We start from the raw sequence: 24,886 nt of genomic DNA, 5'->3' as shown, positions 1-24,886 counted from the left end.
AAAGAAAACAACCCCAGCCTATCCAATCTTTCCTCATAGCTAAAATTCTCCAGTCCTGGCAACATCCTCGTAAATCTCCTCTTCACCCTCTCTAGTTCTTGAACCGCGCATGCTTATGTCTTTCTGCATTAGCTTGACTGTTAGGTTATTTTAAAATAACACGTGTTCATGGTAAAAGGCTTCATAATTGGCTTCAGTCGACTAGGGTTAGGAAGTGTCATGTATGTAGACCATGTATACTAACTGTATAGTCATATAAGGTGTGCCACCAGAGGGCACTGCGGTGGGAGATCTGAGGGCCACCCGCATAGGTGTGCAGGGCCCAGTATAAAAGGCTGCCCACCATGCTTGTGCCTCACTCTGGAGTTACAATAAATGAGACTAAGGTCACAACAGCTCAAGTACAATACTAGACCTCGTGGAGTCATTCATAAGAGTATTAAAGACATCAGGAACGGTAGTGGATTTCACACACAGGATAGTGTCAATCTGGAACTCACTCCTCCAACAGGCTGTGGATGCTGGGTCAATTGAAATTTTCAAGACTGACATAATTATGATAAAGTAGCAGTATATATTGGTTATTTTGCATTTAATGCCAATCCTTAATTGTCCTGAGAGGTAGTCGTGTCTTTTCTTTGGTCATTATTATCACAACTGAGTGGCTTCCTAGGCCACTTCGTAGAAATTTACGGCGCAGAAGGAGGCCATTCGGCCCATCGTATCTGCTGGCATAAAACTGAATTCAAATTCTCAAACTGCCGTGGTGGGATTTGAACTCCCGATCTGCTGGATTATCAGTCCAGTAACATAACCATGACACTGCCATACCCACCCGCCACTACCACCAACAACAACTTGTATTTATATTGCGCCTTTAACGTAGTAAAACGTCCCAAGACGCTTCACAGGAGTGTTATAAGACAAAAAAATACACTTGTTACCGAGCCACAAGGATACTCTGAGCCAATCATGGAGCGTGAGACTGATGACAGTTTGTCGGCTAGACAGGGTAACAGTGGCAAGTTGACTTCTAAGAGCCATCAGTGAACCAGCTGGATTTTGTGAAAAATGACAGCTTTTGTGTTTTTGTTTTTCCGGAGCTAGCCCACAAATGACCTGATTTATTGAGTGCAATATTGCCGTGTACCATAACCCTGACACTAACAGCATTGCACAGATACGGTGCCTGTCTCTCCTTCCCCACCGGCGACCTGGCCTCTTCTCCACCTCCAACATGTGGTGAGTTCCATGGCTGTGACCGCCCTTCCACCCTGAACCCCAGCGGGCCACTGACCCTCCCAATGCCTGCCCCCAACCAGGCCTCGGATCACCTAGGGCACTACCCAGCGCCGAGCCTGAGGCCAACATCTCGCTGTAGGCAACTAGGCCCATATAGCAGTGCCTGGTCTGCAGTCGTCTTGGACTCCCTTGCCACTGGATCAAGACCTCGCTCAGCTAAGCCCGTGTGGTTGCCGGTGTGCAACGACCACCCCACGTTAAAAGAACTCGCGCACAGGCATCTTCCACTCCGTTAACATGAAGTTCGGTACCTGGGATGTCGGGATGTCAGGACCCTCATGGACAACCCCAACAGCGACAGGCCGGAACGCCGCACCGCCATAGTTGCCCGGGAACTTGGACGCTTTGATATCGACATCGCCGCCCTAAGCGAGACCCGGCGGGCAGGGGAAGGCCAGCTCAAGGAACAAAGAACATCAAAAATGAGCTGATTGACCACCTCAAAGACTCCCCCTGCGGGGCTAACGAACGCCTCATGACTCTTCGACGCATCCTATCCCGGAACCAGTGTGCCACAGTCATCAGTGCGTACGCCCCGACACTCAACGCAACTGATGAGGCCAAAGAGGGCTTTTACACCAACCTATCAAAATCCCTGTCCTGTGTCCCCGCGGGCGACAAACTGATCCTCCTAGGTGACTTCAACGCCAGGGTTGGCAAGGGCACAGACCTCTGGGGGGGGCGTGATTGGCAGAGAGAGGGTAGGGAAAGCCAATTCTTCTAGAATTTTTTGAGGATGTAACTAGTAGAGTGGACAAGGGAGAACAAGTGGATGTGGTGTATTTGGACTTTCAAAAGGCTTTTGACAAGGTTCCACACAAGAGATTAGTGTGCAAGGTAAAAGCACATGGTATTGGGGGTAATGTATTGACGTAGATAGAGAACTGGTTGGCAGACAGGAAGAGTCGGAATAAACGGGTCCTTTTCAGAATGGCAGGCAGTTACCAGTGGGGTGCCGCATGGTTCAGTGCTGGGACCCCAGCTCTTTACAATATACATCAATGATTTAGATGAAGGAATTGAATGTAATATCTCCAAGTTTGCAGATGACACTAAGCTGGGTGGCGGTGTGAGCTGTGAGGAGGATGCTAAGAGACTGCAGGGTGACTTGGACAGGTTAGGTGAGTGGGCAAATGCATAGCAGATGCAGTATAATGTGGATAAATGTGAGGTTATCCACTTTGGTGGCAAAAACAGGAAGACAGAATATTATCTGAATGGTGACAGATTAGGAAAAGGGGAGGTGCAACGAGACCTGGGTGTCATGGTACATCAGTCACTGAAGTTTGGCATGTAGGTACAGCAGGCGGTGAAGAAGGCAAATGGCATGTTGGCCTTCATAGCTAGAGCATTTGAGTATAGGAGCAAGGAGGTCTTATGATGATAGATTGAGTAGACTGGGTCATTACTCGTTGGAGTTCAGAAGGATGAGGGATGATCTTATAGAAACATTTAAAATAATGATAGGGATAGACAAGATAGAGGCAGAGAGGTTGTTTCCACTGGTCGGGGAGACTAGAACTAGAGGGCACAGCCTCAAAATACGGGGGAGCCAATTTAAAACCAAGTTGAGAAGGAATTTCTTCTCCCAGAGAGTTGTGAATCTGTGGAATTCTCTGCCCAAGGAAGCAGTTGAGGCTAGCTCATTGAATGTATTCAAGTCACAGATAGATAGATTTTTAACCAATAAGGGAATTAAGGGTTACGGGGAGTAGGCGGGTAAGTGGAGCTGAGTCCACGGCCAGATCAGCCATGATCTTGTTGAATGGCGGAGCAGGCTCGAGGGGCTAGATGGCCTACTCCTGTTCCTAATTCTTATGTTCTTACTGCAGTTGTACAGGGCCTTGGTGAGGCCACACCTGGAATATTGTGTTCAGTTTTGTCCCCTAATCTGAGGAAGGACGTTCTTGCTATTGAGGGAGTACAGTGAAGGTTCACTGGGTTGATTACTGGGATGGCAGGACTGACATATGAGGAGAGACTGGATCAACAGGGCTTGTATCCACTGGAGTTTAGAAGAATAAGAGGGGATCTCATAGAAACCTATAAAATTCTGATGGAATTGAACAGGTGAGAGGCAGGAAGAATGTTCCCGTTGCTGGGGAGTTCCAGAACCAGGGGTCACAGTCTAAGAATAAGGGGTGAGCCATTTAGGACCGAGATGAGGAGAAACCTCTTCATTCAGAGAGTGGTTAACCTGTGGAATTCTCTACCACAGAAAGTTGTTGAGGCCAGTTCGTTAGATATATTCAAAAGGGAGTTAGATATGGCCCTTACGGCTAAAGGGATCAAGGGGTATGGAGAGAAACCAGGAAAGGGGTACTGAGATTGAATGATCAGCCACGATCTTATTGAATGGCGGTGCAGGCTCGAAGGGCCGAATGGCCTGCTCCTGCACCTAATTTCTATGTAACTCTAGCGGTACCCTACTCCTGACAGCATGTCTAGAGCACGAATTTGTCATCACCAATACCTTGTTCCGCCAGAGGGACAAATATAAGGCTTTGTGGCAACACCCTCGCTCCAAAGACTGGCACCCGCTCGACTATGTCATCATCCGAGCCAGGGATCGCAAGGATGTGCGCATCACCCGTGCAATGACAGGAGCTGGCAACTGCTGGACAGACCACCGTCTAATCCGATCCATCATCGACATCAACATAGCCACAAAGCGGAGGGGGCAACAGAAGCAGTGCCGCAAAAAAGGCAATGCCGGAGCACTTAAGGACCCAGCTAAGAGAGCCCTATACAGCCACTGCCTCACAGCTAACCTGGCATGCCTTGACAACCCCGAGATGCAGAATGCCCACAGGGCTTGGTCTGCCCTCCAGTCCTCCATAACCAGTGTCCGCAAAGAGACGCTCAGTTACTCAACCAGGAAACACCAAGACTGGTTTGATGAGAATGATCAGGAGATCCAAGAGCTAATAGATCGCAAGCGCAGGGCACTTCTGAGCCTGAAACAACAACCCAATGCGGGAGCAACAAAGCAGCATTACAGACTGCTCAAGGCTGAGGTCCAACAAAAAACCCGGGACCTAAAGAACAGGTGGTGGATGGAGAAAGCACAGGAGATACAGCAGCTGGCCGACAACCATGATGTGTGAAGATTTTTCATCGCAGTCAAGGCCACCTACGGGCCAAACACCCAAGGCTCCACCCCACTGCTGGCCAAGAATGGGGAAACACTCATCAAGGACACCGAAGCAGTCAGGGCCCGCTGGAAGGAGCACTTCGAAGATCTCCTCAATCGAGACTTTGCCTTTGACTCGAGTGTTCTCGACTCCATCCTGCAGCATGCTACCCGCCACCACCTCAGTAAGACCCCAACACTACACGAGGTAGAAAAAGCCATAAGACAGCTTAAAAACAACAAGGCTACGGGTGCGGACGGAATCCCTGCTGAGGCATTGAAGTATGGCGGAGAGACACTGCTGGCGCGAATACACAACCTCATCTCTCTCATCTGGAGGGAGGAGAGTATGCCGGGGGATCTCAGAGATGCAGTAATCGTGACCATCTTTAAAAAAGGGGACAAGTCCGACTGCGGCAACTACAGAGGAATCTCCCTGCTATCAGCCACTGGGAAAGTCGTGCTAGAGTCCTTCTCAACCATCATCTTCCCGTGGCCAAGAAGCTCCTCCTGGAGTCATAGTGCGGTTTTCGTCCCCTACGGGGCACAACGGACATAATTTTTGCAGCGCGACAGCTACAGGAAAAATGCAGGGAACAGCACCAGCCCTTATACATGGCCTTCTTCGACCTTACAAAGGCCTTTGACACTGTCAACCGCGAGGGTCTATGGAGCGTCCGCCTGCGTTTCAGATGCCCCCAAAAGTTCATCACCATCCTCCGCCTGCTCCACAACGACATGCAGGCCGTGATCCTTACCAACGGATCCATCACAGACCCAATCCACGTCCAGACCAGGGTCAAACAGGGCTGCAACCCTCTTCTCAATCTTTCTCGCCGCCATGCTCCACTTCACAGTCAACAAGCGCCCCGCTGGAGTGGAACTAAACTACAGAACCAGTGGGAACCTGTTCAACCTTCACCCTCTCCAGGCCAGATCAAAGACCACCCCAACCTCCGTCGTCAAGCTACAGTACGCGGATGACGTCTGCGTCTGCGCACATACAGGACATAGTCGACGTATTTACTGAGGCGTACGAAAACATGGGCCTTACGCTAAACATCCATAAGACAAAGGTCCTCCACCAGCCTGTCCTCGCCGCACAGCACTGCCACCCCAGTCATCAAGATCCATAGCGCGGCCCTGGACAACGTGGAAAACCTCCCATATCTCGGGAGCCTCCTATCAACAAGAGCAGGCATCGACGACGAGATCCAACACCGCCTCCAGTGTGCCAGTGCAGCCTTCGGCCGCCTGAGGAAAAAAGTGTTTGAAGACCAGGCCCTCAAAACTGCCATCAAGCTCATGGTCTACAGGGCTGTAGTAATACCTGCCCTCCTGTGTGGCTCAGAGACATGGACCATGTACAGTAGACACCAAGTTGGTGGAGAAATATCAGCAATGATGTCTCCGCAAGATCCTACAAATCCCCTGAGAGGACAGGCGCACCAACATCAGCGTCCTCATTCAGGCCAACATCCCCAGCATTGAAGCACTGACCACACTTGATCAGCTTTGCTGGGCAGGCCACATAGTCCTCATGCCAGACATGAGACTCCCAAAGCAAGTGCGGAGCTCCTTCACGGCAAACAAGCCAAAGGTGGGCAGTGGAAACGCTACAAGGACACCCTCAAAGCCTCCCTGATAAAGTGCGACATCCCCACTGACACCTGGGAGTCCCTGGCCCAAGACTGCCCGAAGTGGAGGAAGTGCATCCGGGAGGGCGCTGTAGCCATGTCTCAGTAATCCTGACTATATCTGGTTTCTCGCAACGCATGATTGCCTCCAGCTCCCTTGTTTTATTACGGATACTGTGTGCATTGCTGTACAGACAGTTTTACTCATTTTTAATTGGATTTCCTCTCACTTTATATTTAACCACACACAACCTGCTCTGCCATGTCTTAGTGTAGACTTATTTTATTTATGTAATTAATTAGTCTTTATTCAATGATTATTTATAGTTATATTAATGAGTTTAACTAGTTAAGCTATAAGTTTAATACAGTACTTTATAGTTTCCCACACCTAGTTTAAACCACAGTCCTAGGTTAGTGAGAAAAGAGAGAAAAAAACCTTAATAAACCAATCACCTACCTGTTGTCCTTGTTTTTTTTTTGGAAATTGTCAAAGGTTCTGATGCCTCCTCCAATTGGGCCCTTCCCCCTCTTCTCCGAATTCCCAAATAAAACACACTGTTTAAGTGCACTCAGGTTAAGACGCTGTTTACTTTTATACTATAGCAGCCTCACCCAAGTTACAAGCACTGACTCAGCTTCCCTACTCTTGCTGTTAGCACCTATTCAGGACAAACACTTACAGCTGACCGTTAACTGCTGGCAGGCAGCTTCTATTAACTACAGTTTTTAAAGCTCTAAGTTTAAATCAAAATATTGAACTAAATTTTATTATTGATAGCTTCTACTTACCAGAAATTCCCATTATTTCCAAATTCCCAAACAAAACATGATGTTTAAATGCACTGTTAAGAAACTCTGTGCTGATCACTCTGCACAGATAGGGAAGGAAAGAAAGGAGGCGGGGTGGCAGTATTGGTTAAGGAGAATGTTATAGAGCCAGAGAGAGAAAGGTTGTCTTGGAGGGGTCAAGAACAGAATCTATTTGTTTAAAGTTAAGAAATGACACAGGTGTCATTACACTACTAAGTGTACTCTACAGGCCACCAATTAGTGGAAAGGATTATAGAGGAGCAAATTTGCAGGGAAATTAGAGTGGTGCAAGAACTATAGAGTAGTGATAATGAGGGACTTCAACTATCCTAATATAGATTGGGATAGTAATGTAAAGGATAGAGAGGGGGAAGAATTTCTGAAGTGTGTGTTCAGGAGAACTTTCTTGATCAGTATGTTTCCAGCCCAACGAGGAAGGAGGCATTACTGGATCTGGTTCTCGGGAATGAGGGTGGGTAAAGTGAAACAAGTATCGGGGAACATTTAGGGAACACAGATCATATCATAAGGTTTAGATTAGCTTTGGAAAAGGACAGTGGGCAATCACGGGTAAAAATACTTAATTGGAGGATGGCGCAGGTAAATTGGAATCGAAGATTGGCAGGCAGAACTGTAATCGAACAATGGGCTCCATGCGTAGGTCTCCTTTTAGGTCCCACCCCTTCTCGTGCCACCTGTTTGCGACTTATGTGCCTGCAGAGGACTTTTGAATTCCCTTTTATATTACCTGGCTGAGGTACTAAATTAATACTTTGCATCTGTCTTCACCAAGGAGGTGGTTCGGGTACAGTCGAGGTACATTTCCACGAGGGGAAAAGGTAAGGCAACCAAAGTCAGAGCTCCCTGAATGATGAAAGAGAGAGAATAAGATGAAGTCGAAAAAGAGCGTATATTCAAAAGGGAGTTAGATGTGGCCCTTATGGCTAAAGGGATCAAGGGGTATGGAGAGAAAGCAGGAATGGGGTACTGAAGTTGCATGATCAGCCATGATCATATTGAATGGTGGTGCAGGCTCGAAGGGCTGAATGGCCTACTCCTGCACCTACTTTCTATGTTTCTATGTTTCTATGAGAGCTTGCAGAAATCAAGCGCAGACAGCGAAAAGAGCGTGCGGCAAACCAGTCCAACTCACCCCTTCCCTCAACGACTATCTGTCTCACCTGTGACAGAGTCTGTGGCTCTCTTATTGAACTGTTCAGCCACCAAAGAACTCACTTCTGGAGTGGAAGCACGTCTTCCTCGATTCCGAGGGACTGCCTATGATGATGATGATCATTTATGTAGCAGTACAAATGATAGTGTGGAATTTAAGTGCACTTCTCTCAAGAGCTGTCGTTTATTGAGACATATCATGAAGCACTGCTCTCTGCTGTCCAACAACTGGTGACATTTTTAAACTTTACTAAAGAGCTGACACATTATTTACTGTCATATGCACATAAAAGTTTAACCAGAACTTTTTGTTTTCACTGAATCCCCTTTTATAGAAACATAGAAAATAGGTGCAGGAGTAGGCCATTCGGCCCTTCGAGCCTGCACCACCATTCAATAAGATCATGGCTGATCATTCACCTCAGTACTCTTTTCCTGCTTTCTCTCCATACCCCTTGATCCCTTTAGCCGTAAGGGCCATATCTAACTCCCTCTTGAATATATCTAACGAACTGGCATCAACAACTCTTGCAGTAGAGAATTCCACAGGTTAACAACTCTGAGTGAAGAAGTTTCTCCTCATCTCAGTCCTAAATGGCTTATCCCTTATCCTTAAACTGTGACCCCTGGTTCTGGACTTCCCCAACATCGGAAACATTCTTCCTGCCTTTAACCTGTCCAGTCCCGCCAGAATTTTATATGTTTCTATGAGATCCCCTCTCATCCTTCTCAACTCCAATGTATAAAGGCCCAGTTGATCCAGTCTCTCCTCATATGTCAGTCCAGCCATCCCGGGAATCAGTCTGGTGAACCTTCGCTGTACTCCCTCAATAGCAAGAATGTCCTTCCTCAGATTGGGAGACCAAAACTGAACACAATATTCTAGGTGAAGCCTCACCAAGGCCCTGTACGACTGCAGTAAGACCTCCCTGCTCCTATACTCAAAACCCCTAGCTATGAAGGCCAAAGTACCATTTGCCTTCTTCACCGCCTGCTGTACCTGCATGCCAACTTTCAATGACTGATGCACCATGACACCCAGGTCTCGTTGCACCTCCTCTTTTCCTAATCTTCCGCATTCAGATAATATTCTGTCTTCATGTTTTTGCCATCAAAGTGGATAACCTCACATTTATCCACATTATACTGCATCTGCCATGCAATTGCCCACTCACCTAACCTTCACATTTAGGTTGAAGAATTTGGCCTTGTATCAACAAAAGATTATCTCCACCACCACTGGAAAAATACTGAATTAATGTACCCATCATAATTATACTGCAATTACCAAAATGATACCCGGACTTAAGGCTAAATTACGAGGAGAGACTACACAAATTAGGGTTGTATTCCCTAGAAATGAGAAGGTTAAGGGATGATCTGATCAAAGTTTTCAGGATATTAAGGGGAACAGATAGGGTAGATAAAGGAAAACTATTTCTGCTGGTTGGGGAGTCTAGGACTAGGGGACATGGTCTAAAAATTAGAGCCAGGCCTTTCAGGAGTGAAATTAGGAAACACTTCGACACACGAAGTGTGGGAGAAGTTTTGAACCCTCTAACGCAAATGGCAATTGACGCCAGATCAATTGTTAATTTTAAATCGGAGATTGATAGCTTTCTGTTAACAAAAAGTATTAAAGGAAATGGGCCAAAGACGGGTATATGGAGTTAGGTCGCAGATCAGCCATGATCTCATTGAATGGCAGAACAGGCTTCTTTCACTTATGCTGACACAACACAGAACTCATTCTGCACTGATGTAGGATGCGAAGTATTAGTGATCTGATTGAATATAAGTAAGATACTTTGTTTTTGACAACAGTAGGACGTTAAAGTGGTATTTGTAAATAAATGGGAATAGCTGGTTCGCCAGTGCTAATTTTTGAGGGTGTGAAGGATACCTGAGCTGTGAAGTGTCAGTAAAGAAAGAACTTGTATTTATATAGCGCCTTTCGTATCCTCAGGATGTCCCAAAGCGCTTTACAGCCAACAAAGTACTTTTTGAAGTGTAGTCACTTGTAATGTAGGAAACGCGGCAGCTAATTTGCACACAGCAAGCTCCCACAAACAGCAATGTGATTGTGACCAGATCATCTGATTTTTTTTTTTTTAGTGATGTTGGTTGAGGGATAAATATTGGCCAGGACACAGGGGAGAACTCCCCTGCTCTTCTATGAAATAATGGCGTGGGATCTTTTACGTCTACCTGAAAGAGCAGAAGAGACCTCAGTTTAACGTCTCAGCTGAAAGATAGCAACTCCGATAGTGCAGCGCTTCCTCAGCATTGCACTGGGAGTGTCAGCCTAGAACATGGGCTCAAGTCTCCAGATTGAACCCACAAAGTTCTGGTGGGTGCTAAGGAGTCAGGAACCCGGCGTGGAGTTTCTCGGTGTCTATGTGGACTGAGTAATGTGGCTCCATATCTCCCTCCGCACCCTCCCCACAATATAACTGTGAGTTTACCCTTTCTTTGAATAGTATTCCTGTACATGGAGCACCCAGAGATGGCATTATGACAGTTGTTTGTTTAAGCAATATATTTAGCTGCATCAATGGTGCACAAGATGACAAACATCTGTACACTGAATCAACACAGGGACTACAGGCCAGTTAAAGACCGGTTTGAATAAATATAATTAACTTTGCTATTAAAGTAATGTGTAAACTCTTATGAAGAAATAGCAGAAACAAGTGTTCCGAGTTTTGTGTTTTTTATCTCCTAATACTCCTGTGAAGTGCCTTCGGATGTTTCACTATGTTAAAGGCGCTATATAAATAAAAGTTGTGTTTTTTATGGATCTTGGAACCTTGAATGTTTTTTAAAATCCTGAGCCCTTTCACTGACTTGCTGTTTTTGAATAATTGATGTCTGCGATCTGCATGTTTACAATTACTTTAAGTGGCAATAAAATATTCATGTGCAGTATGAAGATCCCAAGAAACTTAACGTACTGCATTGACACTGAAAAAGGAACTGCGCGAGGGAAAAAAAGAAAGACTTGCATTTATATAGCGCCTTTTGCTTTTCAAGTATAGCCACTGTTGCAGTGTAGAAAACGCGGCAGCCCATTTGCACTCAGCAAGCTCCCACAAACAACAATGTAATAATGACCAGATATTTCGCTTTAGTGATGTTGATCGAGGGATAAATATTGGCCAGGACACCAGGGATAACTCCCCTGCTCTTCTTCGAAATAGTTCTGACGAAAGGTCATTGACCTGAAACGTTAGCTCTGTTTCTCTCCCCACAGATGCTGCCTGACCTGCTGAGTGTTTCCAGCATTTTCTGTTTCTTTTAAAGAAAATGTGGTTTTGTAACTAATGTCTACATGTCAGCTGTGGCTCGGTAGCACCCTCGCCTCTGTGTTAGAAGGTTATGGGTTCGAGTCCCACTCCAGAGACTTTGAGCACAAAAATCTAGGCTGGCACTCCAGTGCAGTGCTGCACTGTCGAAGGTGCCGTCTTTCAAATGAGACGTTAAACCGAGCACCGCCTGCTCTCTCAGGTGGATGTAAAAGATCCCATGGGACTATTTTGAAGAAGAACAGGGGCGTTCTCCCTGTTGTCCTGGACCAATATTTATCCCCCAATCAACATCACTAAAACAGGTTGTCTGGTCATTATCACATTGCTGTTTATGGGAGCTTGCTGTGCACAAATCGGCTGCCGTGTTTCCTACATTACAACAATGGCTACATTTAAAAAAAAGTACTTTGTTGGCTGTAAAGCGTTTTGGGACGTCTGGTGGTCATGAAAGGCGCTATAGAAATGCAAGTATTTCCTTTTCAGTGTATATATTTGTCACCATAAGAAAGCTCATGCGATGTTTTCTAGTAAAACATCCTTTAATCTTGTGCGCCGTTGATATATTACATTTGGTCCCCTCATCCAAATCATTGGTATAGATTGTGAATAGCTGAGGCCCAAGCACTGATCCTTGTGGCACCCCACTAGTAACAAACTGCCAACCCAAAAATGACCTCTTTATTCCTATTCTCTGTTTTCTGCTCGTTAACCAATCCTCAATCCATGCTAGCATATTACCCCCAATTCCATGAGCCCTAATTTTGTTCAATAACCTCTTGTGTGGCACCTCATCGAATGGCTTCTGAAAATCCAAATACACCACATCCACTGGATCCCCCTTATCTATTCTGTTAGTTACCTCCTCAAAAGAAATTCAAACATGATTTCCCTTTCATAAATCCGTGTTGACTGTGCCTAATCCTATTATTATTTTCTAAGTGTCCTGTTACCACATCTTTAATAATAGATTCTAGCATTTTTCCTCCTACTGATGTCAGGCTAACTGGTCTGTAGTTCCTCTTTTTCTCTACGAGAGCCTCTTTATTCATGTACAGAAAAGCACTTCCGACATGCACTTCTTAAGTGAAATAACCAGCAAAAAGCCTCCTGTTTATGTATTTTAATTGGCATTCGCTGAATACAAGTGCTTCCATCTGTGAATCTAGTAGGGTTAAAAAGTAATAACCGAGTATGCCAGGCACAGTTTCTATTTTAGGCGAGATTTATTTCCACTTGCACATAATTACTGCTTTGTGTTTGGTATTATTGATCTGTGATATGTTAATCAGCGAACGAGTGGATTACTCAGTCATCATCATAGGCAGTCCCTCGAAATCGAGGAAGACTTGCTTCCACTCTAAAAGTGAGTTCTCAGGTGACTGAACAGTGCAATACAGGAATTACAGTCTCTGTCACTGGTGGGACAGACAGTAGTTGAAGGAAACGGTGGGTGGCGAGTCTGGTTTGCTGCACGCTCCTTCCGCTGGCGGCGCTTGTTTTCTGCATGCTCTCGGCGACAAGACTCTAGGTGCTCAGCGCCCTCACGGATGCTTTTCCTCCACTTAGGGCGGTCTTTATCCAGGGACTCCCAGGTGTCGGTGGGAATGTTGCATTTTATCAAGGAGGCTTTGAGGGTGTCCTTGAAACGTTTCCTCTGCCAACCTGGGGCTCGCTTGCCGTGTACGAGTTCCGAGTAGAGCGCTTGCTTTAGGAATCTTGTGTCGGGCGTGCGGACAATGTGGCCCGCCCAACGGAGCTGGTCGAGTGTGGTCAGTGCTTCGATGCTGGAGATGTTGGCCTGATCAAAGACACTGACTGTAAAGTCCTGTCCCCTCAGTACAGATTCACACAAGGCATGTAGTGAAGTCAAGGTCACGCTGGACCTGCACCTTTATTTCACAGCTCTGGAATGCTGCACTTGCCTGAGACCTGTCCTTATATATCTGTCTCTTGCAAGTGCACCCCTGGTGGTAAGGTATGCTGGTGATTACAGGTCATATCTTATTACAGTCATGTATAGCATGTTAGGAGACAGTTATATATAATAATGTAAGATACATGACATCACCCTCCCCCAAGGTCTTATTGTCTTTATAGGTTCAGTCTCTCAGGTGGTCTACGCTCTCGTGTGGAGCATCTGAGTTGTGGTTCAGTTGTTTGCCTTGGTGTCTGTTCTTCTTTGGGTGTGGTTGCTGGTATCTCGCCTGGGCTGTCTGTTTCGATTGGTGTGATTGTTGTTGACTCGCCTGGGCTGTCTGTTGGGATTGCCCTTTCCTCAGGTTGTTCCCTCTGTCTGTCCACCAGGTGTGGTGCGAGTTCCACATTGTAGTCTGCCTCTGGCTCCGCAGTGTTGTTGGTAAATTTGCTTTTGACTTGGTCTACATGCCTCCGGCAGGTTTTGCCATTGTCCATTTGTACTACCAGTAGCCTGTTTCCTTCCTTGCCCGTTACTGTCCCTGCAAGCCATTTGGGACCCCTGCCACAGTTTAGTACAAACACTTTGTCCCCTATCTCATTCCATCTCTCCCTCGAATTTCTGTCATGGTACTCAGTCACTTACGGCGCTTTGCCTCAACGATTTCGTGCATGTCTGGGAGGATTAATGAGAACCTTGTTTTTAAAGTCCTTTTCATCAACAGTTGCGCGGGGGGGATCCCAGTCAGTGAGTGCGGACGAGATCTGTATGCCAGCAGCAGTCGCGACAGGCGACCCTGCAGCGTGGGACCTTGGATTTTAAGCATGCCTTGTTTAATGATTTGCACTGCTCTCTCCGCCTGGCTGTTGGAGGCCGGCTTGAACGGTGTCGTCTTGATGTGATTTATGCCGTGGTCAATTATAAAGTCTTGGAATTCTGCACTGGTGAAGCACGGACCATTGTCATTGACCAATATGTCAGGGATTCCGTGCATTGCAAACATGGTTGCGACGCTCTCCACAGTGGTAGAGGTTGTGCTCGAGTTTAAAATGGTGCATTCGATCCACTTTGAAAATGCATCTACAACTACGAGGAACATTTTGCCCATGAATGGGCCCGCATAGTCTACGTGCACCCGCAACCACGGTTTGGTAGGCCAGGGGCTCAGTGGAGCCTCCCTGGGGGCATTGCTGAGTTGGGCACAAATGGTGCACCTTCGGACGCAGAGCTCCAAGTTCGTGTCAATACCAGGCCACCAGACGTGGGATCTGGCTATGGTCTTCATGAGAACGATCCCGGGTGTTCGCGGTGGAGCTCCCGGACAAATGCCTCTCTGCCTCGCAGAGGCATGACTACTCAGCTGCCCCACATCAGGTAGTCTGCTTGTAGTGATAGCTCATGCATGTGCCTGTGAAAGGATTTTAATTCCTTGGGGCAGGCATCGCGAGCCTCTGCCCAGTCACCGGTTAGGACACATCTTTTTACTAAGGATAACGTGGGGTCGCTGGCCGTCCAGGCTCTGATTTGGCGAGCCGTCATGGGCGAACCTGTGGACTCAAAGGCATTGATTGCCATGACTATCTCACAGTCCTGTTCGTCAGACCCTTCCGTGGTCGCCAGGGGTAGCCTGCTGAGCGCGTCGGCACAGTTGTCTGTGCCTTATGGTATAGTCGTAGGACGCCAGCATGAGTGCCCACCGTTGAATTCGCGCCGAGGCGTTGGCGTTTATTGCCTTGCTCGCAGATAGGAGGGACGTGAGGGGCTTGTGGTAGGTTTCTAATGCGAACTTGGGCCCGAAAAGGCATTGGTGCATCTTTTTGACACCGTACACACACGCGAGCGCCTCCTTCTCTACCATTCCGTACCTGCGCTCCGCTCGCGAAAGCGACCTGGAGGCATAAGCTATGGGTTGTAATTTTCCCGCACTATTGACATGTTGCAAAACGCACCCGACCCCATATGCTGATGCATCGCATGTGAGAACTAGCTTTTTACCTGGATCAAAGAAAGTCAAAACACTGTTGGAACACAGAAGGTTGCGTACCTTATTGAAGACGCGTTCCTGGGCGTCCCCCAAAACCAATCGCACCACTTCCTAAGTAGCATGTGGAGAGGCTCCAGCAGCGTGCTTAAGTTCTGCATAAAGTTCCCAAAGTAATTGAGTAGCCCGAGAAAGGCGCGCAGTTCTGAGACATTCCGGGGCCTGGGTGCCAGGCGAATTGCTTCTGTTTTGGACTCTGTTGGGCGGATTCCATCAGCGGCAATCCTTCTGCTCAAAAATTCAACCTCGGGTGCGAGAAACAGGCACTTGGATTTCTTGACTCGTAGGCCTATCCGATCCAACTGCTTTAGTACTTCCTCCAAATTACGGAGATGGGAGTCGGTGTCCTTGCCCGTGATAAGTATGTCGTCTTGAAATACAACCGTCCCCGGGATGGACTTGAGCAGACTCTCCATGTTGCACTGGAATATGGCAGCTGCCGACCTGATGCCGAATGGGCATCGATTGTACATGAAAAAGCCTCGATGTGTGTTGATGGTGGTGAGTAGTTTGGATTCCTCGGTCAATTCTTGCGTCATATACGCAGATGTGAGGTCTAGTTTTGAGAGAGGTTTACCTACAGTCAATGTGGCAAATAAGTCTTCCGCTCTGGGCAGCGGTACTGATCCAACATAAGAACATAAGAACGTAAGAATTAGGAACAGGAGTCGGCAATCTAGCCCCTCGAGCCTGCTCCACCATTCAACAGGATCATGGCTGATCTGGCCGTGGACTCGGCTCCACTTACCCACCCACACCCCATAACCCTTAATTCCCTTATTGGTTAAAAATCTTATCTATCTGTGATTCGAATACATTCAATGAGCTAGCCTCAACTGCTTCCTTGGGCAGAGAATTCCAGAGATTCACAACCCTCTGGGAGAAGAAATTCCTTCTCAACTCGGTTTTAAATTGGCTCCCCCGTATTTTGAGGCTGTGCCCCCTAGTTCTAGTCTCCCCTACCAGTGGAAACAACCTCTCTGCCTCTATCTTGTCTATCCCTTTCATTATTTTAAATGTTTCTATAAGATCACCCCTCATCCTTCTGAACTCCAACGAGTAAAGACCCAGTCTACTCAATCTATCATCATAAGGTAACCCCCTCATCTCCGGAATCAGCCTCGTGAATCGTCTCTGTACCCCCTCCAAAGCTAGTATATTCTTCCTTAAGTAAGGTGACCAAAACTGCATGCAGTACTCCAGGTGCGGCCTCACCAATACCCTGTACAGTTGCAGCAGGACCTCCCTGCTTTTGTACTCCATCCCTCTCACAATGAAGGCCAACATTCCATTCGCCTTCCTGATTACCTGCTGCACCTGCAAACTAACTTTTGGGGATTCTGCCCAAAAAGAGTTTCATGGACAAAGACCCCCAGGTCCCTCTGCACCGCAGCATGTTGTAATTTCTCCCCATTCAAATAATATTCCCTTTTACTGTTTTTTTTTCCAAGGTAGATGACCTCACATTTTCTGACATTGTATTCCATCTGCCAAACCTTAGCCCATTCACTTAACCTATCTAAATCTCTTTGCAGCCTCTCTGTGTCCTCTACACAACCTGCTTTACCACTAATCTTTGTGTCATCTGCAAATTTTGTTACACTACACTCCGTCCCCTCTTCCAGGTCATCTATGTATATTGTAAACAGTTGTGGTCCCAGCACCGATCCTGTAGGGAGACTCTGTTTATGGTAGATTTGTAGTCCCCACAGATTCGTACGGATCCATAAGGCTTCATGACTGGGACGATGGAACTTGCCCAGTCGCTAAATTCCACAGGTGATATAATACCTTCCCGCAGAAGCCTGTCTAGTTCGTGTTCAATCTTTTCCCTCATCACATAGGGTACAGCTCTGGCCTTGTGATGGACCGGTCTAGCATCCTGTGTGATGTAGATTTTGACTTTGGCCCCTTTGAAAGTGCCCACACCTGGCTGAAAGAGATGTTCAAATCGCTTTATAACTGTTGAGCAGGAGGTCCGTTCCTCTAATGACATGGTATGGACATCATCCCATTTCCAGTTTAGTTTTGCCAGCCAGCTTCTCCCCAGCAGTGCTGGGGGGTCTCCGGGGACAATCCACAGGGGAAGTCGGTTCACTGTCCCTTCGTGTGTGACAGAGAGCATGGCGCTGCCGAGGACTGGTACGATTTCTTTGGTATAAGTCCTTAGTTTTGTGTCGACCCTTGTGAGTTTTGGTCTGTCTCTTTTATGTGGCCACAGTTGTTCAAATTGTTGGGCGCCCATGAGAGATTGACCCGCTCCCGTATCCAGCTCCATGTTGACAGATATCCCATTGAGTAGGACCCTCATCATTATAGGAGGCGTCCTGTTGTAGGAGCAGCAGCCATTGATCGTGTTGACCCGCTGTACATCAGTGTCCCGGGTACTGTCCCCACCGTCTTTTGGTCCGCTTTCCGACCCATCCGATTCGTATACCAGCCGAGCTGACGTTTTGTTGCACATGCGGGCCAAATGCCCTGTATATTCACAGTTCCTGCAAACAGCCTGCTGAAATCGACATCCCCTTGACGAGTGCCCACCCCCACACCTCCAGCACAGACTGCTTCTGGCTGATCTCTCTTGAGCTTCTCTCAGTTTGTAGTTGATTGCTCGCATTGTGGGTTGATGAGGTGTGAACGGCCGTTCCTGTGGCCCTTGATGGCTTCTGGCGCCACTGCCTGCTGTCGAGAGCCTGTTCTCCCAGTTTTGTCTGTGTGTGTGAATGCTGTGAACTTCTTGTTCCGATATTTCGTTAGTTGTCGTACCTGCATTGTAAATCAACGTAGTTTCTTCTTCCCCTACCAAGAATGTCTGCAACCAGTGCTGCTGCCTCTAAGGTCAGGTTCTTGGTCTCTATGAGCTTTCGGAATATGCCTGCGTGGCCTATTCCTTCAATGAAAAAGTCTCTCAGCATTTCTCTCCTCAGTTCATCGGAGAACTCACATAAACTAGCCAACCTCCGAAGTTCCGCCACGAAGTCGGGTATGCTCTGGCCCACACAGTGTCTGTAGTTGTCGAACCTGTGTCTGGCCATGTGTAGGCTGCTCGCTGGCTTCAGGTGGTCTCTTACCAGTGTGCTCAATTCTTCAAATGACTTGCTTGCTGGTTTCTCGGGTGCCAGCAGATCCTTCATTAAAGCGTATGTTTTCGAGCCACAGCTGGTGAAGAGATGGGCTCTTCTCTTGTCTGCCTTATCGTCGCGTAATCAGTCTTTGGTTACAAAGCTTTGCTGGAGCCTTTCTATAAAGTCCTCCCAATTGTCTCCCGCATTGTACTTTTCATCTGATCCGTTGTTCGCCATTCTGTGGATTCTGTAATCCCGTAACCCGCCGCCACTGTCCTGTCCCCTCAGTACAGATTCACACGAGGCATATAGTGAAGTCAAGGTCACTCTGGACCTGCACCTTTATTTCACAGCTCTGGAATGCTGCACTTGCCTAAGACCTGTCCTTATATACCTGTCTCTTGCAAGTGCACCCCTGGTGGTAAGGTATGCTGGTGGTTACAGATCATATCTTATTACAGTCATGTATAGCATGTTAGGATACAGTTATATATAATAAAGTAAGATACATGACACTGACGTTGGTGCGCCTGTCCTTCCAGGGGATTTGCAGGATCTTGCGGAGACAACGCTGGTGGCATTTCTCCAGCGATTTGAGGGATCTACTGTATATGGTCACATCTCTAAGCCATACAGGAGGGTGGGTATCACTACAGCCATGTAGACCATAACCTTAGTGTCAGATTTGAGGGCCTGATCTTTGAACACTCTCTTCCTCAGGCGGCCGAAGGCTGCGCTGGCACACTGGAGGCGGTGTTGATACTTGTCGTCGATGTCTGCCCTTGCTGATAATAGGCTCCCGAAGTATGGAAAGTGGTCCACGTTGACCAGGGCCGTGCCATGGATCTTGATGACTGGGGGGCAGTGCTGTGTAGTGGGGTCAGGTTGGTGGAGGACCTTTGTCTTACGGATGTTTAGTGTAAGGCCCATGCTTTTGTATGCCTCGGTGAAGATGGTGACTGATTTGGAGTTCAGCCTCTGTGCGCAGACGCAAGCGTCATCCACGTATTGTAGCTCGACGACAGAGGATCTTGGATATGGCGTGGAGGTGATGAAGGTTGAACAGGTTCCCACTGGTCCTATATGATCTTTACGGCGCGACAACTGCAAGAGAAATGCACCAACCCTTGTACATGGCCTATTTTGACCTTACAAAGGCCTTTGACACTATTATCCGCGAGGGACTATGGAGCGTCCTCCTCCGTTTCGGCTGCCCCCAAAAGTTTGTCGTTATCCTCCGCCTGCTCCACGATAACATGCAAGCTGTGATCCTGAACAACGGGTCCACCACAGACCCAATCAACGTCCGTACTGGGGTCAAGCAGGGCTGCGTCATCGCGCCAACCCTCTTCTCGACCTTCCTCGCTGCAGTGCTTCATCTCACGCTCAACAAGCTCCCCGCTGGAGTGGAACTAAACTATAGATTACTAAGTAATGGAAATGCAGTCACATCTGTTTACTTGCAACCTGCTTTTATTTTTTCAGATGTTGTTTGAAGCCTTACTTACATTTCCAACATTTCAAGGAATGATGGAAAGTATTTAACATATGAAATGTTAATTTGGATTACTTTGATTCTATACTAGACCACACCAGATTACCGTAATTGGCAGAAGGTTTAGAGGGGAGTTGAGGAGACATTTTTTCCCCCAGAGGGTGGTGTGGGTCTGGAACTCACTGCCTGAAAGGGTGGTAGAGGCAGAAACCCTCACCACATTTTAAAAAGTACTTGGATGTGCACTTAAAGTGCCATAACCTGCAGGGCTACGGACCAAGAGCTGGAAAGTGGGATTAGGCTGGATTGATCTTCTTCGGCCAGTGCAGACGCAATAGGCCGAATGGCCTCCTCCTGTGCGATAAATTTCTATGATTGTATACCAGACAATATTTAGGGAAACTATCTCAAACTGCAGAATCATTTAACTACATCAGTTTCTTTTTCAAAAGATATATTTCCGAGCTTCATATTTCTTTGGAGGACAATGGTCTATTCAACAATCCAAACACCCTAATTTACATGTTAAGATAATATTTATATAGCGCCTTTAACGTAGTAAAACGTCCCAAGGCGCTTCACAACAATTTTACAACACGTTAGATATTGACCATTGAGGGAAAGAGAGAAAAAGCGAGAGAAGGACGTGTAAAAAGAGGTTAAAGGCTTGAGTCTGAAGCGGCAACCATAATGCGCATGCAGATAGACACAGGCGAAAAAACTAAAAAAATAAATTCTAATTACATTGTAAATAATATAATAAGAAGTATACAATAGTAAAATCTGTATAATATAGATTAATTATAATTAAATTAAATAATATATACAGGTTGAACCTCCCATATCCGCGACTCTCATATCTGGCACCATCCGGGGGCTCATGCGCAGAATGCGGCCAACCTGCACCCCGACTTTGGGGCCGCTCTGACACTCGGTGCCTACCCGGGGCGCCGACCACCTCCTCTTTCCCCATCCCTTCCCTCTCTGACCTCGGGCCGCTGACCTCCCCTCATCTGGCAAAATCCATTATTCGGCACAGGCCAGGTCCCGGATAAGGGAAGTTCAACCTGTACCATAATTATAAATTAAGTTTAAATTTAGAAAATCAGCAATATAAGCACAAATCAGTCACACAATATAATGTAATAGGTATACAGGCGATCTCACCTCGGTACAAACACTTGGGACAACCTCATAGATTACAGTAAGGACATTTCTATGAAGTGGGGAAAGAAAGAAAGAAAGTCTTGTATTTATGTAGCGCCTTTCACGAACACCGGACGTCTCAAAGTGCTTTTATAGCCAATGAAGTACTTTTGGAGTGTAGTCACTGTTGTATTGTGGGAAACGCGGCAATCAATCTGTGCACAGCAAGCTCCCACAAACAGCAATGTGATAATAACCAGATAATCTGTTTTTGTAGCAACGAAAATCAGAGATGGTCTAATCATAACAACCTTTACTTGCCTAAATTTCTTACGTCTTTAGAAAGGGGAATACAGTGTAGCATCTTAAAGATGAAAGAAAAACGTTAAAATGCATAAACAGGAGGACTGTTGGCCGTTTGTTGGTTATTTCACTTTGTGGTGCTTAAATAACTACAAACATTATGTAAGCTGTGCTTTTCTGTACATAAATACAGGCACATCGCACGACCATTGGCGGCCATGTCTTCAGCTACCTAGGCCCTAAGCTCGGGAATTCCCTTCCTAAATCTCTCTCCTTCTTTAAGACACTCCTTAAAACCTACCTCTGGGACCAAGCAGCTGTTCTAATATCTCCTTATGAGGCTCGATGTCAAATTTTGTCTGATAATGCTCCTGTGAAGCACCTTGGGACATTTTGCTATGTTCAAGATGCTATATAAATGCAAGTTGTTTTTGTTAGGGAGGATATAAGGCATGGTTGAAATTCCAGTAATGATTTCCAGGATGATACCGGAGATGGGCTGAGTTGTAATGACAGATTGAGTAAAGTTGGGTAATATTTCCTGTAGGTGAATTAAGAAGTGTTCTGACCAAGGTGTTTTAAAATGACATAAATTGCCCGGGAAGATGAATACTGGCTCCTCCTGCTTGTAAAGGACCTCTGTGCATCCCTGGACCATAATCTTAGAATTTGAGTTAATTCCGAGGGCAGTTAAAAGCAAATTCCCAAAAAACTTTACACAAAGCATTGTGAGAACGTGGGCGATTGCCTCAGAAGACCACAGATACAGTCAACGAATGTATTTAACACCGAGTTAGATACTTGAGCATGTATTCTAGGCTGACACTTCAGTGCACTACTGCTGTAATGCTGCGTGTATCAGTGGGTTGCACTCTCACCCTCTGAGTCAGAAGGTTGTGGGTTCAAGTCCCACTCCAGAGATTTGAGCACAAAAATCTAGGCTGGCACTCCAGTGCAATACTGAGGGAGTGCTGCACTGTCAGAGGTGCCGTCTTCCGAATTAGACATTAAACCGAGGCCCTGTGTGTCCTCTCAGGCGGGCGTGAAAGATCCCATGGCACTATTTTGAAGACGAGCAGGGGAGTTCTCCCCGTTATCCTGGCCAATACTTATCTCTCAATCAACATCACTAAAACTGATTTTGGTCGTTATCACATTGCTGTGTGAGGGAGCTTGTTGTGTGCAAATTGGCTGCTGCATTTCTCCCATTACAACTGATGAAGTACTTTTTGGAGTGTAGTCACTGTTGTAAAGTGCTTCGGGACGTCTTTCTTTATTTTTGTATTATCTAAGTTACTTTCCTTCGGATAAAGCCGTGGCTCTATCTGGCCATTGAGGTAGGTACAAAGATCCCGTGGTACCATTCAAAGAAAAGCAGGGAGTTCTCGTGGTGTCCTGGTCAACATTCTTCCTCCAACCAACACCATCAAATACAGGTCAGGCCATTTATTTACTATCCGAGCATGAGAAAATAAAGAATTGGAGTACTTTGTATAGCTAACTCTCTTTTGTGTTAGTTGTTAGAAAGGGATCATTTCTTGTACTTGACTGTTAAAATGTTTTGATAACAGTGCAGTTTTATAGCAGTATTTGTACATTCTGAATGCTTTACCCAACGGGACTAACTATTTGTACTGCATTTTTTTTGACAGACAGATGTCTGTCCAGCCGCCACCACCACCCCCGTCCCCCCCCCCACCAAGCACTGGACGTTTTTGACGGACAGGCAACAAGCTCCGCGTCCGCCCCCCCCCCCCACCCCAGCTGAATCATTCCATCCACGTGGTGCCGAGAAACAGGACCTGAGGCTCTGACTCTCTCCCCTTCGGCTGGGGGAGGGATGTACTTTGACTAGTGTAAGGCACTTCGGCTGGCCCTTGCTGTCTCTGGGGAGCTCTGTCCTCTGTTGCTTCAGGAAGTCAAAGGATCGAGTTACAATTTGCAAAGTCAGTGAGACCTTGGGAATGGACTGTTCAGTGACACCTTCCTGTGAAACTTCAGGGTGTGGCTTATCCTCCAAGGGGACCAATCATTGACAAAGAGTGGAACATGGCGGCCATTTTTGCAGTACAAATAAGCATATCCTTACCCAATGTCCTGTCTGTCACTATACTGCTGTATTTTATTTATCTGTAGACATTGTGGTTTTTGGTGGTTTTATTATTTTAAAAAAGACAACATTTCTGTATTAAATGTTTCTGCCATCTGTGCTGGTTGTGATTCTGGGTGTCCATGCTTGTCCCAAAAAGATCTAATATGAAAAGGCAGCTAAAAATGGTTTCAAGGAGCAGGTGCTTACGGTGTTCTTTAAAAATACATTCACGGGATGTGGGCGTTGCTGGCAAGGCCAACATATATTGCCCATCCTGAATTGCCCTCGAGAAGGTGATTGTGAGCTGCCTTCTTGAAGCGTTGCAGTCCGTGTGGCGAAGGTAACCCCACAGTGATTTTGTCGCAGTGGTTTGGCACAACTGAGTGAGTTGCTAGGCCAATTAAATGTCACATATCGGCCAGACCGGGTAAGGGCGGCAGATTTCCTTCACTGAAGGACGTGATAATTGGGTTTTTATGACAATAAAATCACTTTTTACTAATTCAGATTTATTGTTTTAAACTGAATTCAAATTCTCACAGCCTGGGCAAGGACATTAGTAAAGCAGTTTTTTTTCCTGACACACTGGTTGCATTACTGATACTAGCTTTTAAAAAAAGTTCCAGATATATTTAATTATCTGAATTTAAATTCCTCAGCTGCCATGGTGGGATTTGAACTTGTGTCTGTGGATCATTAGTCCAGGCCTCTGGATTACTAATCCAGTAACATAACCACTAAGTTACCGCTCCCATTATACATTATCTTCCTCAACTTTGAGTGCTGCTCAGCAAGTTCAACACAAGACCACCCAGCCAAAATCTACCCTCCCATGATATTCACAGCATGCACTTTCAAGTAAGGGGTCACGATAATAGGTAGTTACACCCAGCAGCAGCAACAATGGACACATGAATGAGCAACTGAAATTTAAAAGGAGCGTCCTGGGTAAAGTTGAGTGCTACAATTATGATTGGCAACAAGAGCGGGTCAGACGCTGGGTATTCTGCAGTGGGTGTTTCACCTCCTGACTCCCCAAAGCCTTTCCACCATCAACAAGGCACAAGTCAGGAGTGTGATGGAATACTCTCCACTTGTCTGGATAAGTGCAGTTCCAACAACACTCAAGAAGCTTGACAGCTGCTTGATTGGCACCCCATCCACCGTCTTAAACATTCACTCCCTCCACCACCGTGGCTGCAGTGTGTGCCATCTACAAGTTGCACAGCAGCAACTCGCCAAGGCTTCTTCGGCAGCACCTCCCAAACCCGTGACCTCTACCACCTAGAAGGACAAGGGCAGCAAGTGCATGGGAGCACCACCACCTCCACGTTCCCCTCCAAGTCACACACCATCCTAATTTGGAATCCTTCATCGTCGCTGGATCAAAATCCTGGAACTCCCTCCCTAACAGCACTGTGGGAGTACCTTCACCACACGGACTGCAGCGGTTCAAGAAGGCG

The 24,886-nt window shown here is 46.6% G+C and overlaps 1 protein-coding gene across 3 annotated transcripts in view; it reads left to right on the top strand.

The window, feature by feature from the left end:
* c15h12orf56 (chromosome 15 C12orf56 homolog) overlaps window positions 1-24,886 on the top strand; it is a 113,328-nt gene that overhangs the window by 1,612 nt on the left and 86,830 nt on the right. Inside the window, exon 2 of one of the 3 annotated variants that reach the window (XM_070900276.1) lies at window positions 7,679-7,724. The exons of the other annotated variants lie outside the window; for them this stretch is intronic. Coding sequence (XP_070756377.1) covers window positions 7,679-7,724 — 46 coding nt within the window. The remainder of the gene's footprint in view (window positions 1-7,678; window positions 7,725-24,886) is intronic. 3 annotated transcript variants of the gene reach the window in all.

The sequence above is a fragment of the Pristiophorus japonicus genome, chromosome 15, assembly GCF_044704955.1.
Source record: "Pristiophorus japonicus isolate sPriJap1 chromosome 15, sPriJap1.hap1, whole genome shotgun sequence".
Taxonomy (NCBI): Eukaryota; Metazoa; Chordata; class Chondrichthyes; family Pristiophoridae; genus Pristiophorus; species Pristiophorus japonicus.
The sequence above is the reverse complement of the archived record's forward strand: the minus strand, read 5'-3'. Positions and strand labels throughout refer to the sequence as shown.